The 14280-nt window shown below is 45.4% G+C and overlaps 5 protein-coding genes across 5 annotated transcripts; 3 read left to right on the forward strand and 2 right to left on the reverse strand.

Moving 5' to 3' along the window:
* Positions 1-4847: 4847 nt before the first annotated feature.
* On the forward strand, positions 4848-6578 carry N7483_003635 (putative adenosine deaminase; the record flags this gene model as incomplete). The annotated part of the gene is made up of 3 exons (XM_057087072.1): positions 4848-4924; positions 5683-6301; positions 6384-6578. The coding sequence occupies 3 exons, from the start codon at positions 4848-4850 to the stop codon at positions 6576-6578; spliced, it is 891 nt and encodes a 296-aa protein (XP_056946901.1).
* A 326-nt stretch (positions 6579-6904) lies between these two features.
* On the reverse strand, positions 6905-7958 carry N7483_003636 (aminoglycoside phosphotransferase family protein; the record flags this gene model as incomplete). The annotated part of the gene is made up of 2 exons (XM_057087073.1): positions 6905-7827; positions 7955-7958. 2 exons carry the CDS (start codon positions 7956-7958, stop codon positions 6905-6907), a joined length of 927 nt encoding a protein of 308 aa, XP_056946902.1.
* A 241-nt stretch (positions 7959-8199) lies between these two features.
* On the reverse strand, positions 8200-9407 carry N7483_003637 (cytochrome b5 reductase family protein; the record flags this gene model as incomplete). The annotated part of the gene is made up of 3 exons (XM_057087074.1): positions 8200-8762; positions 8832-8909; positions 9032-9407. 3 exons carry the CDS (start codon positions 9405-9407, stop codon positions 8200-8202), a joined length of 1017 nt encoding a protein of 338 aa, XP_056946903.1.
* A 1551-nt stretch (positions 9408-10958) lies between these two features.
* Positions 10959-12473, forward strand: N7483_003638 (uncharacterized protein; the record flags this gene model as incomplete). The annotated part of the gene is made up of 1 exon (XM_057087075.1): positions 10959-12473. The coding sequence occupies one exon, from the start codon at positions 10959-10961 to the stop codon at positions 12471-12473; it is 1515 nt and encodes a 504-aa protein (XP_056946904.1).
* A 402-nt stretch (positions 12474-12875) lies between these two features.
* Positions 12876-13571, forward strand: N7483_003639 (uncharacterized protein; the record flags this gene model as incomplete). Its single annotated transcript, XM_057087076.1, has 1 exon — positions 12876-13571. One exon carries the CDS (start codon positions 12876-12878, stop codon positions 13569-13571), a length of 696 nt encoding a protein of 231 aa, XP_056946905.1.
* Positions 13572-14280: the final 709 nt, after the last annotated feature.

Genomic DNA, 14280 nt, shown 5'->3' on the forward strand with positions numbered 1-14280 from the left:
TTTGTGTTTATTTATTCATTTACTTTTTGTTTCTTGGAAGTTTGAATTCTTGTTTCTCACTTTGACCCTTCATCTTAACTCGTTGCCTCGATATCTCCTCGGATTCAATATTTGTTCTCGTGACCTGACGGCGGTGACGGGGAGAAACCAATCATGATCTTAAAATAGTCCCCGAAATAAAAGAATAAAGGAATAAAAAGGATATTAAATTAAGAGAATTTTGAATATATTATAGGTTTTAGAGGGTACCTTACCCTATTTTGGTTTAGTTGGAACATGTCTGAGGAATGATTCCTTCCAAGGTTCTTGGTTTCTTCCATTGGCTTGAAGAGGGGCTCCAGGGCTTAACGTTGCGCTTTCGTGAACCGTCAGACCCACTAGGTAGGTTGACAGGGTTGTTCTTCTCTTGTATTTTACATTTTTACATTCTTGTCTGTACACGTATGAAGGGCGTCATCATTGACGTGCTAGTTATCTCTAGCCCTTGGAGTTAGTGGGCACCATAATTACAAACCAATTCCACATCGTACTTGCATATGGGGAGCCCCAGACAATTGTCTACGTATTCTTACCCTGATTTGGGTTAGTTAGAAGAAACCATGCAAATTGTATCCTCAATCTATTTTCTAGGGCACAACCTAAGTGGGAAAAGGGGGAGATGGATCTCTTTCTTTTTTTTCTTTCTTTCAGGGGGTGATCAGTGGCAAATTGCTAGTACGGAGCATTAGATGAATTGGAGGAACAAAAAAGAAAGATTTGAGTCTCCACTCTCCAATTCGACGAGACAATCATCACAATCACAGACGTGACCGGGATACTCCGTAAAGTGAAAGAAAAAAAGGCTAGGAGTAACAGAGGAACCCTGCTCCGTGATGCGCATGTAATACCAATCTCGCAGTCGCTCCTTGCTACGATCAGCAGCCCTAGATACACCCCCGCTTTTTATGGACTCTGCCCTATGACATGAGCTATCGCCAAGAAAGAAACATGAAATTAATTATCCCAATTATTGGAAACCGAGATTTGTCCTTTCCCTTTGTTCTAATTCTGCGAGGACTCAGCTGATGTCTGCTTCCGGAGGATTTAAGCCTAATGTTTGAAAATAGTGCCCGAGTTTTACCTAGACGCTCAGGCTAGGGAAACCAAAAAAAAAATTCGTTTGTAGTAATGAATCATTGCCCAATATCTAAAACATTTGACGCCGTTATCTTATTACTCATGTTCATGCCTAAATGAGGTTGATTGGATTCCAATGACATCACGAAGGCGCTGGTCATCGACGTAGCTAAACGTCAACCTCCAGGGCTCTGAATAGGTTACGGTAATATTACAAAGGGAGTCTCAGGTTTCTAAATAATTACGGTTTTTCACTTGTATTGACCTGACCAGGTACTTGGGATCGCCCGGTACTCCGCAACCTCGCATGTCCAATAATGACACTTAGCTATCAAGCTAATAGGAGCCAGGGGATCTATAGTCAACCATTCACCGTTGAACCTTCAGGGGTGGCCGACTTTTGCCACAGAGTACGGGAAGTACGGAGACATGTCAATTCAAACCCTCAAATCATCAAAAAGAATTTGAGTTGTGATCTTCAGGAGAGAAGGGGATGAATCTCTCATTCCTATTGAACTTAATGAAGTTTTGAACTTTACCCCGATTTCATCAGAGTTTTACACTGAATCTTGAGGAATGAACTTTTTTTTTTTTCAAAATGTTCCAGGAGAATGGATCCGTCGATGATCCGACAGGGCACTTACTAAAGAGGTCTTAGCATCGATTTGATCCCTATAGTAAATATGACCTGTTATTCCTGTCAGTCCCGGCAGCATGGAACGTTGCGCCTCAATTTGGGGGCACGGTTGATTCACCTTTGCCGTACTCCGTACCTATTTTTGACCTATCTGAACATGGTCGAGAACTTCAAATGTTGAATCTATATTGCTTTTCTCGGTTTCTTTTCTAGTTTTTATCGTAAAGTAAAATTCGACTAAGTGACACATATCGGGCAACTTTATTCTCTCCTGAAAAATAAAGAATAGAAAACGAAGTATCGGTGAATTTCGGTGTTGTATTGTATCTAGGTAATTCTTGGTCTAATCAATCCACTAAAAAGTATCCCTGATGTTGCTGCATGTTGTCCGAGCCCAACCTACCTTGGGTAAATCATAAATGAAAAGAAGAGACAGAAAATATTTTGAATAATACAGATGGAAAAAAAACAAATAACTTGGAATCGGTGTACATACACAACACATAACACTGGATAACACGGCTCAGACAATCCCGACTTTGTCTTAACATGCAGCCACATGTGCACTTCTCGAATACAGCCCCCCGTTGGATTCTTCGATGCGTCTTCGATGCTGAATATCTTCCCAGATTATATTTCACCCCCACCTGGTACTTATCAGCCCTCATGCAAGAGGATGAATCTGTCATCCTCGGGCCCTCCATGTAGGAGGTATGCAGTTGCCCGATTCTCTGTCTCTCCGTTGGAAGGAAATCCAGGTGCCTATCGAATAATATCGCGTGGCTGAACAGCCTGGTCCAAATCGAAATTTTCGAAAGACTCATCACTTACACCATGCGACTCCATGTCCCTATTCCCGTCCCAGACAGTTGGTGTAACATGAAGGCAGGAGAAGAGATGGTTCGCGCCGACAGACGATGTGTCACCTGAATTTACGACGCCCTCCCTGTCTCATTTGAAATGACGTTTATTCGCTACGGAGGCTATTCTCAGCGCTAACGAAAGCTTTTTTTTCTCCTTCTGGCTCTCTCGGGTATGGTTACTTTTACCTCCTCTTTTGCGAATATCTGCACGGGAACGACAGTTTTTTTTTGGTCTCCGAGAGATTCCGGCATTTTACATGGGGTTCTTTAGCTACTTCGTTGCAAAAAAGCTACCGGATACCTTTTCAACTCGTGGAAACTTTGTTTCGGGTGGTCGCATGACCTTCGCCTTGGTACTATGTTTTTGATGTACACTCCGAGATTGCGCAAGTACAACGGGCTGTCAACCTTCTCGGGGAGACACTAGGAGACGCTAGACTCAAGGTTTCGGGGCGGGCTCGTGAGGATCAAGCTATTGCAGATTCGACCTTCTCCTCTCTAGGAAGGTCGTCTGATCTCATCAGACATATTGAATGCCGGTCGACGACGTGGCGTAGATGTCTGGGCTGAAGTTGAGGAAGCTCTCCCCGTACTCCGTACTTTCGTCAATGATCATTTGCATCATGTCTAGTACTTTGGTGATCCATAGAGCACTGACAATATCAAGCCTTGATATGTTTATACTGATCAATGCGGGGGGGCTCAGGAGGTCTGAGCCAGTAAGCGGAACGATAGTATGCACATGTGGCGTCCACACATTATCAAAGACCTCCAAGTTCATGTTGAGTCTGTTGCTCATACTACACTTCTGATTCAATAAGAGCAAAAATGGATTGAAAATCATTATTCTGACAGACTGGTCTAGTCCTTGAGCTTCATCTTGATTCATTCTCAAACTTGCGCACATCTAGAAACTCCGCCGTTTCAATTTGAGGACCAGCACGGCATATCGCGGCAACTCGAAACCAGCACTTGAGACAATAAAATCGAAGTATAGAGTTTGCATTATTCATATCCAGTTTAAGATGAGTGTCTAACTTGTTTATTCCAGACCAGCAACATCACCTGAGCAAAAAGCTATGTACCGGAGAAAACATCCTGTATCCACGACCCCCTCGCGCGGCTCCGGGCTGAACAACCGAATAATCTAGAATAAAATGAAACAAAACGATTCCACCCAAGATACCTAAACCAGTCCCACATCCACTAGGGATCCCGCGGTGGACAACGTGGCTTCTAGATTGCCAGAGAAAAGACTCCGCCCTGTTTTGACATTTCTTACGTGCAGGAACTACACACTCTGACCATCGGGACCCGATCCCACACCGATCGTCCTACCCAAGAATCCTGGAGAGGCTGGAAAGATAGTAGGGCTGCCTTGTTGTTCCCTGCTCACCATGGACAAATTCCTTGAATTTCCGCCCTAAGACGGCACGGCACGGTCGGCCCTCAGACCGTTAACAGTGGGAAAAACCTTGGAACTCAGCTTCTAAGCCTTGGCAATGAGACCTTCGCTTGAATCATTTTGAACCAACAGGATACACCCGGGGTCTAGTGATGTATCAAGTATGGTGGATCTGTCTTTTTCGAGTTCTCAGTGCGAGAAGCTTACGGTAATGCCGAGGGGAATGCTCGTACCGGTTTGCTTGGCCTAATTACAGGGCTGTTGAGCTTCGGCAATTTGATCCCGATCGCTATTCTTAGTATCTGTTCAATTCAATATGCATGCATCTCGGCTTGTGTTCGCATATCTTGAAACGAGGAAACCGTTGAGTCGGGTCGTCACTTACATTACCTGGACTTATTCTTCTAAGGTTGTAGAGATAATACTAGTATCTGCCCCCTATTCTGGGATGAATTACCTGAATCAAAGGTTGTTTTACGATGTTTCAAACCCTGGAATGAATTTACAGTATTTCTCCAGATTTTCGGGGCCCTCGTAAGTTGTAACTATAATCTCTGGCTTGGTCATTTTTCTCCACTTTTATGGCAATTGCATCCCGAGGCTCAATTTATACGAAACAGCACACGCAAATCACGGATTAAGATTGCGGCTGGTTCAAGTTGCCTTCGGAGCCTCCGGTAAATAAAACAGAAACATTTGAATGGAAATTGGATGTTCAAAATGTTGAGAATAACCCAGGCATCGAAAAATACATGTTAGTCCCATGATAGAGTTCAGGAATCAGGATCAATGCCTGGGGTCCAAGGCGAAGACTTTTACCTAAACAATGTCTTTGATTCAAATGTTCTCATCTGAGACCTTTTACCCTACGCGGCTCTCGCTACCAAGTCTTGCGCGAGTCAGGTTCAAATGTAAAAGCGCGGTTAACCCGGATTTCCCATACGAAATTGGATCCGTGGTTATAACTTGTGGGGGATTTGGGGTTGTCAGATTCAAGTTATTCATGATTTTTAACCAAGAATTAGGATGTCAAGTTCAAATGGTTTTTTTAATAATTTTTTAACACGAATACCGATGTAAGCCAGAGATAGGCTAGAGATGGCTCTTTTTATTTTTGGTGCAAAAATCAGGGTCCTTATTTTTTGGATTATAATCTCTGATAAGGGATTAGAGAATGCATATCTGATCGGATCCGAGTTTGCCCCCACTTAACTCCATTTTACCTTTCATTTCACCAAGTTCCCTAGCGATACGAGTTGATTCCAAGATATGGATCCAGCTGAACCAGTCACCAGCAGCTTTACGAAGGCGCTGCCAAAGGTAGAGGTACAACGACTCAACTTACTTTTCTGTCCCATGTGTTTGCGCAAAACAGTTAGACTGAGAGCTTCTTGACCCCACTTTAGCTACATGCCCATCTCAGCGGGAGTATCAGCCGCCAATGTCTCCACGAGATATGGGAACGCAAGCGAGCTAAGGATCCCTGTTTCCCAATCGAGGATCCTCTAGTGTTGATGCCACCAGGGAAAGTGGACTATACGCTTCAAACGCAAGTAACTCAATCAAAACAATTGAACCCCAATCAACACATCACTAACTATATCTAGATTCTTCCAAGTATTCTCTAAACTGATATACCAACTCTGTGATGATCTTGAAAGTCTCGCATACGCCACAAACTCCGTGCTAGAGGATTTCCTTAACGATGGAGTCCGATACCTGGAGTTGCGTACTATCCCACGCACATCACCATCATCCAAAATAACCAAAGAAGAATACCTTAATACAGTCCTAGACACGATCTCAGCATTCAATTCAAATCCCCAAAACAAAGACCTATCCGTCTTCCTCATTCTAGCCTTGGACCGCGGTAACACAACCCAAGCCCAAGCAAACGAGATCATCGACCTCGCCATCGCGAATAAACACCGCGGGGTTGTCGGTGTGGATTTATGCGGGAATCCGACACAGGGCAATGTCTCGATTTATCGGGATGCATTCGCATATGCAAAGAGCCATGGTCTTGGTCTAACACTGCACTTTGCCGAGACACCTACCTCGGGTACGCGCGAGGAACTACAGACTCTGCTTTCATTCTCGCCTGATCGGTTGGGTCATGTTATTCATGTGCCTGATGATATCAAGGCGGAGATTGTGAAGAGGGGGCTTGGGCTGGAATTATGCATGTCTTGTAATGTTCATGCGAAATTGATTGAGGGTGGCTTTTTGGATCATCATTTCGGGTACTGGAGACATGAGGAATGTCCGATTGCTTTATGCGTAAGTTGATTCGTTAGATTTCTTGTTTTGGTCTTTCTTGGGTGGTATTGAAGGCTGACTGATTTATTTCATTTTGTTGCAGACTGATGACGTGGGCTTCTTTTGTAGCCCTGTCTCCAATGAATATCTGCTTGCTGCGGAGCACTTTGGTGTTAATCGGGCTGGGTTGATGAAGATTTGTCAGAAATCTATAGATATGATCTTTGGTGGTGAGCTAGAGAAGGAGAGATTACGTCGTATTCTGCATGAGTTTGCGGGCTCTATGGGATCGTCATAGTAAGAAAACGATGACCATTATGATAGATATGGAATACTATATTAACAGCAGTTGTGTGCGATGTCTAAGGATTATCAAATGAATGAGATTTGCTCCATTAAGCCCACTGTCTTCTCCAATTTGTAGAATAATCTTGGTTCATAACATTCGGAGTTATCTAAGGTGATCTAACAGGATAGTATACGGACTTGTAAACCAGTTCCGGTTCGTTCGGTTCAATAATTTCCCCAGGCTTCGTCACCAAAGTTTTCAAATCAATCCGAGGCAAGTCGTCACTGCATCACTTTGTTAGTAGGAGTAGCAAATGAAAGGTCGATTCATTTCCCTTACAATATCCACCTCAGATTTGCAGCACGGACACATCGGACCAATGTCATGAATTGCTTTTCTTCGGCGGTAAAATTCATCAATATCTCCAGTTCTTGCATAAATGGTTTCTCAAACGCTTCATCATACGGAAATGTGCAAGGAATCATTGCAAACTCGAAAAGCCGGGGATAAAGGCCAGCATAAGCCCAGTCCACAGGACACAGCGACTTATTATCTTCCTCGAGGATGACATTTCTTCGACACATATCCAAATGACATAATACGAGGGGATAAGGCGTTAGGTCGATGGTATCGTAACGTCTCGCCAGACGCTTGTCCATGTAGACATTCATCTCCTCAAGTGAGTGAAATTCAGTTTTCGCACCATCATCACCCCAGATATAGCCCTGTGGCCTGCCGCCACCAAATGGGCCGGGCGTCGTGTCTCCCTTGATTTCACTGAGGTGTAGAATTACCTTGGCCAAGCGAACCACAATGTTGGCGTCGGATTCGATGTCCACATCAGATAAGCTTTTGCCTGGAATATATTCCATGAAGATGTACCCTTTGGATCTTAACCCTTCTGAATCCACTTGAATATATCGGTATACGCGTGGGATATGGACAATGCGGGGATCAGCCATGCGATATGCGAAATCTTGTGTGGCTGCTTCGGGGGCCGTCACCCCACAGCCATACTTGACGGCGATATGTTCGGAGATTCTGACGACTCGGGGCCGGTACTCTTCTCTGTCGATTCTGCCCACTTCCTTCTCTGTCCGATGACAAAGGTCAACAAGGAATTCCTCACTGACAGTTGCGATATCCAACTCATGGTAGTCAGAGAGAATCGGCTGTAGACGAGGGATGGAGGGGTGATGTTTGTTGCGGGGATCTTCCAAACTTGGGTACAAGGTACCAATGTGCAGGTTGAATACCCCTATTCAAAAAATGACCGCCCGAAGCACCTATTCAATACCTCCTCAGTAATCCTCCTCGAAGGGTCAATGACTTGCGAAAATCACCAATCTGGGTAGGGAACTAACTCGGCCTTGGAATTATCTTACACATTTTATGTGTCCAAGACCTACACTTGAACCATGAAATACTACTTCCAGCCTTTCAAAGAGACTCGCCTCTCTTAAACTTGAACACAATGCTATGTCCGCGGAAGACCCAGCCCACTAGTATCTACTATTCAGTCTCCATGGGATTTTAAAATATTAATCATATTTTAAGAGTGAACATATTTCGAGAGTGGGGATATCAAATTGGCGAACCTGAAAGCAAACGAAGAAGCGTATGAAACGCATCAGAACTTGAAGATTTGGCCAGAGGAGTAACCAAGTTCCTCCAAAGCACCCTTCTGGTTAGAGAACCATCCCTTCTTGCCAAAGATGAACGCCTCCATGGACGGTGGTCCACAGAGGAAGATTTTCATCGCCTTCCCATCCTTGGCACCGACCAATTCTCTCTGCAACAACTCCTTCGTAACCTTACCCTTGTAGAAAGGCGATCCATCAGCCGGGTTCGAGATCGCGTAAACGGCCTTCAAACGACCAGGGAATCCTCGCTCGAAAGCATCCAGTTCCTCCTTCAAGACCAGGTCTTTATCCGTGTTGACACCGAAGATCAGCTTGATCTTGGTTCGGTCTTCGGGGTTGTTCAAGATTCCTTGGATCAGCTGGAAGATTGGGGTAATACCAGCACCACCTGCGATGAGGTTGACTGACTCGAATTCATTTGGTTTCCATTTGAAGCTGGTCATGGGTGCTCGAACGCTCAAAGTGTCGCCCGGTTTGAGGGAGTGCAGGTGCGAGCTTGCGGGTCCGTTGGGGTACTTCTTCACCAGAAGCTCAATGTAGCCGAGCTCATCTGGATGAGAAAGTGGTCAGTAGTCTGAGTGTAGATGATGAAGTTGGAATCTTGTATTCGAACACTTACTGAAGTTATTGATCGGGGTGTAGGGTCGAATCACCGGAAGCCAGCCGCTGGCGGGCTTATGGAATATCAGAATGAAAGCTAGAGAGTGGATCAGCTATGCGACTCGATGGATAGTTTGTAAATACCGTTGGAAGAGAGATCAAATAAATCTCATATGCGCAGGTCGATCAAGAAAACCTGCAAAGTGCCGAGAAACTTACAAGTCAAGCCCAGTCCTGCGTTGAAATTCGGATCTGGAAGCTGGAAGAGAAGGCGCTTTGTATTGTCGTTCACCTGGTGAGAGCTCTCCAGGCGTAGAGTGAGGAAGCCCATTCTTGCACCAAGGCCCATGGCCGGACGAACAGTGGTCATTGTTTCACAGGGAATTGTCGATTCAGCAAGAGCTTCCTTGTTGTACGAGATTCTCCTAGCGGCGATAATCCCAATCACGCCAATAGTAGCGATGATTGCGGTTGCTTTTCGCGAGGAGAAGCGGGTGTAGGACATGGGGGAAGGAGGGGAAGAAAGAAGAAAGAGGAGGAGTGATCGAAGATGATATGTGATCAAACAGTGACCAGGACATTTTATCCTTGACATGTACCACTAACAGTGTGCCTATTCCAGCGCCGGGTTATTTTTTTAGCGCAAAAGCAACCATCAGCTACTAGATTAATCCTGGTAAGGTTTTCCAGACTATCTAATTGATTTACCATATTAAAAGGGCTATTGTCATCTCTTCTCTCCCAAAGCTTTTTGTGGTAGCTTCCTCTTTCTTCACCGACCGAGTTCAAACTCGACTCTTACATCTGTCCACACCTGTGGCTAAAGCAAACTTGAAATTTTATCCCTCAATGCCTGCATGGGTTTCAAGCACCGTGCACAATGAGGCTGAAGAGCAAGCTTTCTTGTTAAAGTCAGCACCTGCATGACTTCCAAGGTTAAATCACCGAACCTGGTCTTCAGTTGTGAAGGAATCGACCATGGGGATCAACAGCATCCAGCTACAGACTACAGTATGTACTCTCAGAGTCTCCACCAGTCGCATAACACCGATCCACCCTCCCGATTGTGGAGAGTGCTACCGCGCACTCCCAAGGTTGGCCTCTTCCAAGATTCAAGCCTCAGTTATCACCTAACACTTTTAAGGATGGACTCTTATCTGTTAAGACACCCAAAGTGAAATGTGGTCATTTCTATCCCCATGTCTATATTGGTACACACTGAGGCCGTGTATGAAGAGGAGCTGTCCTGTGGGGCATTTCGGAGCATGTCGGGCTCATCTTCAAGTTTGAGCCACGCTGGTCAGCTACTGCATGCTTATATAGTATAAGGTCATCTACTGTGCCTTCATTTATCAACCTTTGACTTGAACAAGTCTAAATAAGTTTCTGACTTTGATATCTTGTTACAAGTGCTTATGGCCCCCACACAGTGACTCCGAGATCAGTTAACTCCAAACCACCATCAGATCTCTTTACCTAATTGTGGACTCAGATAAGATCCACTAGTGGAGATTCACAGATTCAGCCATGATCTGTGCCGTCATCGGTATCTGAATGATAGACTAAGAGGAGAGAAATATCCATACATACCTACTTCCTTGGGGCTCATAACTTGAATCCTTCATTGGTGACTCAAACTTGTAGTTGAAGCATGTATTCAAACTTGAATGATTACATGCCAAATGTATTCACCGAAGATTACAGATCTGCCAGTGTGTTTTTATACCTACACTAACTAGTGTGATCGAAATGACTTTATCTGCAAGATGATGATCAACATACGCATACGCATTATCTTCTCTATATGCGCCAAAACCAACAGTGAAACTTCAAGTTGAGGGTGAACTCTATGGTAGTATATACTAAAATTTGAGTTATTTAAGGTCATTAAAATGAAGAGAAAAAAAATAAGCAAACGTAAGTGACGAACAGAAGGGACGGGCTGATCAAGTACCAAGTGGGGCCTATTGCTACGTCGTTGTCGCCTCGTTGCTTTTTCAGCTGAGTATTGTTTACTCTCACTTTGAGATCTGATCTCTTCTCTTCATTTCATGTCACCATCCCCAAATGTTTCTTTCCTTTCAAGCTTTCCCTCATCGAGATTTTCACCCTGCGAATCGCTTCAAATCAAATACCAAGGTTCATCATGGCTTATGTCCCTGGTACGGCCTGGCAGGGCAAATACCCCCACCATGATGAACCTCTGCCCAATGTCTGCTCCGCTAGCTCACGTGCTGACGCAGTGCAAGAGCTCGTCAGCTTGCTTTCCCCGCTTCTTCCCGGTCAGCCCTTCTCAGGCTCTCGACAGCTCCAGGCAGAAGAACATAGAGAGATCCTATCCGCAATTCAAAATCTGGTCCCTACTCTATCACGCGATGATAGAGTTTTTGCGACTTTCCACGATGGTCAAGTGCATGACCCGCTTGGAGGTGGCTCTTATGCCTTTGAGAAAGATCTCGTGGGTCCACTTCTGACAGCGCTCAAAGATGATGAGATTCACTCACTGACTCGAGAGGATGCGCGACATCGTGCGCATTTTGATGGCACTATAACTCGGCCAATCATCATTCATGCTGGAGCGCAACCCAATAATTCCCCTCACGTTGGCACACTCATCGTCTTTTGCTATGCCTTCGCAGTTGCTCGAGAGATCCGTCGCAGACTGCTTGAAAAGGAGGCTCGCAGTGGTCGTAGAATGCCCCCTGTCTCAGTCCAGATTACCTTTGTCGACACTGCACCAGTGAATGGTTATGATAAGAAAGTCAACGGTGTCAAATACCAAACGGCATACAGAGACGTCAATGGAGCCCTTGCAGTAAACCTTCCAGATTATTATCAAGTCATGCATTTCCTGTCAGCCTGGGCCGATATTCCCTTCACAACATCTTACCAGTCGCAATTCTTCTCTGGTCCTTACATGCCTGAGCTCATCCGTTACTTCGCGGAATGCCGTCGGACTCTGGGAAAACAACTTTCTCCCAAGTACGGCACAGTGGCTCTTCGTGCGGCTTGCCCTGTTCCAGACTGCAGATTGGCGGAGAAACATGGAGTTAATAATGAATACAGTCCCCTTATGAAATTCGACGACGACAATATGGAAGCCGGCGATGATAATGACTGGATCATTACTTTCCACTGTCCAACTCATGGGCCTCATTACATCAGCACTGACAATCCAGCAGACCTTGCCCGTCTAGAAGCAAACGCCCCGGCGCGTAATCTCCTCCGCAGCATGAGTCAGTTAATGGATACCGAGACACACCATGTGCGCGTGACGGGTGCCGACTACGCTGGCATGTATCAAGAGACGTTCCTTTACCGACCCCTGGCAGATTGGGCCTACAAGTCTACAGGAGGCCTAGGAATACCACGCACTCCCCATATCTTGTATGCTCCATTGATTATGGATTGGAGTGGGGCGAAGCTATCCAAGTCTTTGTATGTTCGCAAGGACGGGTATCAGGCAATGAAGCTTCTTGGAACCGATTCGCTCTGCAGCTATGCACAGATGAAGGAATATTTTGGCGATAACGGGACCAAGGGACTAGGAAGACTGTGGAGAGAGGTGACCGAGTGGATGGATGATCCGAAGAAATTATTCAGAGCCTTCTCGATTGAATATTTGCGTGGTATTATCATTGACGGTGAAAGATGGAATTGATATTCCGAGGAGCGTCTGATCCATGGTGCCCAGGTGCTCTTGACCTGGTCACTAGGCCAGGGGGTTGGTTTACTGGGAGAAAAAAAAAGGAAATTTCAATGAATAATGAGAGATGTACGATAAATGACAGCTATCAGGAATAGCAGAAGTGTTGAATCTTTGTTTTTGAGATTGCCATAGAGTCGAAAAGAGGTGTAGATCGTGTAGTTACTCAGATCGCCTAGTTACACTACATCAGGCCCCGGGAGCCCCGACCAATTTACGGGAGCGGAAGGACTTAGCGGCGCGCGGCGCGTCACGACTCACATCCATTGTCACCACATCGGTTTTCCACCACACCATAATATTTCTCCTTTCTCAATCTCAAGCTTTTCGAATACTATTTGTTTACCTCACCTCAAAATGGCACCTACGCGCTCTCCACCCAAGCCCTCGCTCACACAGACCACCCTGAAAGACGCCTTTACGCGAAGCTCCGTGCTCACAACATCCAATAACGCGAATCGAGTAGCCAAGAAGCAATCGCCAGCCAAATCCAAGTCAAACGCGAACTCGTCTAGCTCAAGCGCGTCCGAAAATGACAAGACAGATGTGTTGATGGCCATCAAGCCTGTGCACATGGCCAATATTGCCAGCCGACAAAAGAATCACGAATACCGCAAGTACCGACTACGCGATGGGGTTACACGATTGTGGTTTTATGAAACGGGCGATGGTGGCAAGGGTCGAGCTTCTATTACGTATGTATTTCCTGGCCACTTTACGCGCTCACTATTTCTTTACTTCTCCCACTTATACTTAGGCATTGTCAGACATGTCGCGGTTATCCCAGAGTCCACACGCCATACCCCTGGCTCTGTGCCAATTGAGCCATTCGGGATCGGTAATGAAGATTTCAATGCCGGATTGAAGCAGTCGAAGTACGGATACCCTATCGTGGAGCTTTACGAGCTGGTTCGCCCTGTGACTTTGAAAGAAATGAAGGATCAGTGGGGCATGGGGGCTCCTATGGGTTGGCAATATGTTCCGCCGCATTTGTGGGAAGATCGATGGGGAAAGGACGAAGACCGAGAGGACAAGGTGAAGAAGTTGTTCTGAATGATTGATGATCATGACACAAAAGCGGCTGTGAATCTGCCTGCCGTATGGGCTGGCTTCGATGAAAAGTACCGAGGTACTAATGACTCTTGTTTTTGAGACTCATCTTTCCTAAGTGCTGCTTAGACTCACTAATATCTGCGTTGTATTATTCTAAATTGGGAGCGTTTTAATAAACAGTCATATCTCTGGGGAGATGCTTTTATCCCATGATGAACCTCTGACTTGTTTATGTGGTGAAACATCTGAAACTAAATGGGATTCAGACGAAAATGAAGCTTAGGAGAACAGAAGTGATCAAAATTCTGACAAGGGCCGATGCAGAATAGAAGTGAAAGCCTCGACAGAAGACCTGCATAGGATACACTATCCGTTGCTCTCATGCTGAAACCAGCCTGCAATTTTTTGACATCTATCCGAGCTATGTGTCCTTGAGCAAGGCCTCGAGACGGATGCCTTCTGTTGCGCAAGAGGCTGCTGGCATAATTTGGATACTCCAAGCCCGCCAATTCTATGTACAAATCTCACACCGTCATCATCAGACATATCGTCCCGGTGAACCATATGATACACGTTCTTCATCAAGCTACAACAGGCCGGAGCTGTCACAGAGGGCAATACGATCTATTTAGTGACCTTGGGACTCATGAGATGCTTTCGGACAGCACACATTCAAACTGTACTTATTCTGTGCCGATAGAGATGAGAT

The sequence above is a fragment of the Penicillium malachiteum genome (genome assembly GCF_028827825.1).
Source record: "Penicillium malachiteum strain IBT 17515 chromosome Unknown utg000002l:1.0-8849297.0:1.0-8852440.0, whole genome shotgun sequence".
In the NCBI taxonomy this organism is placed as follows: Eukaryota; Fungi; Ascomycota; class Eurotiomycetes; order Eurotiales; family Aspergillaceae; genus Penicillium; species Penicillium malachiteum.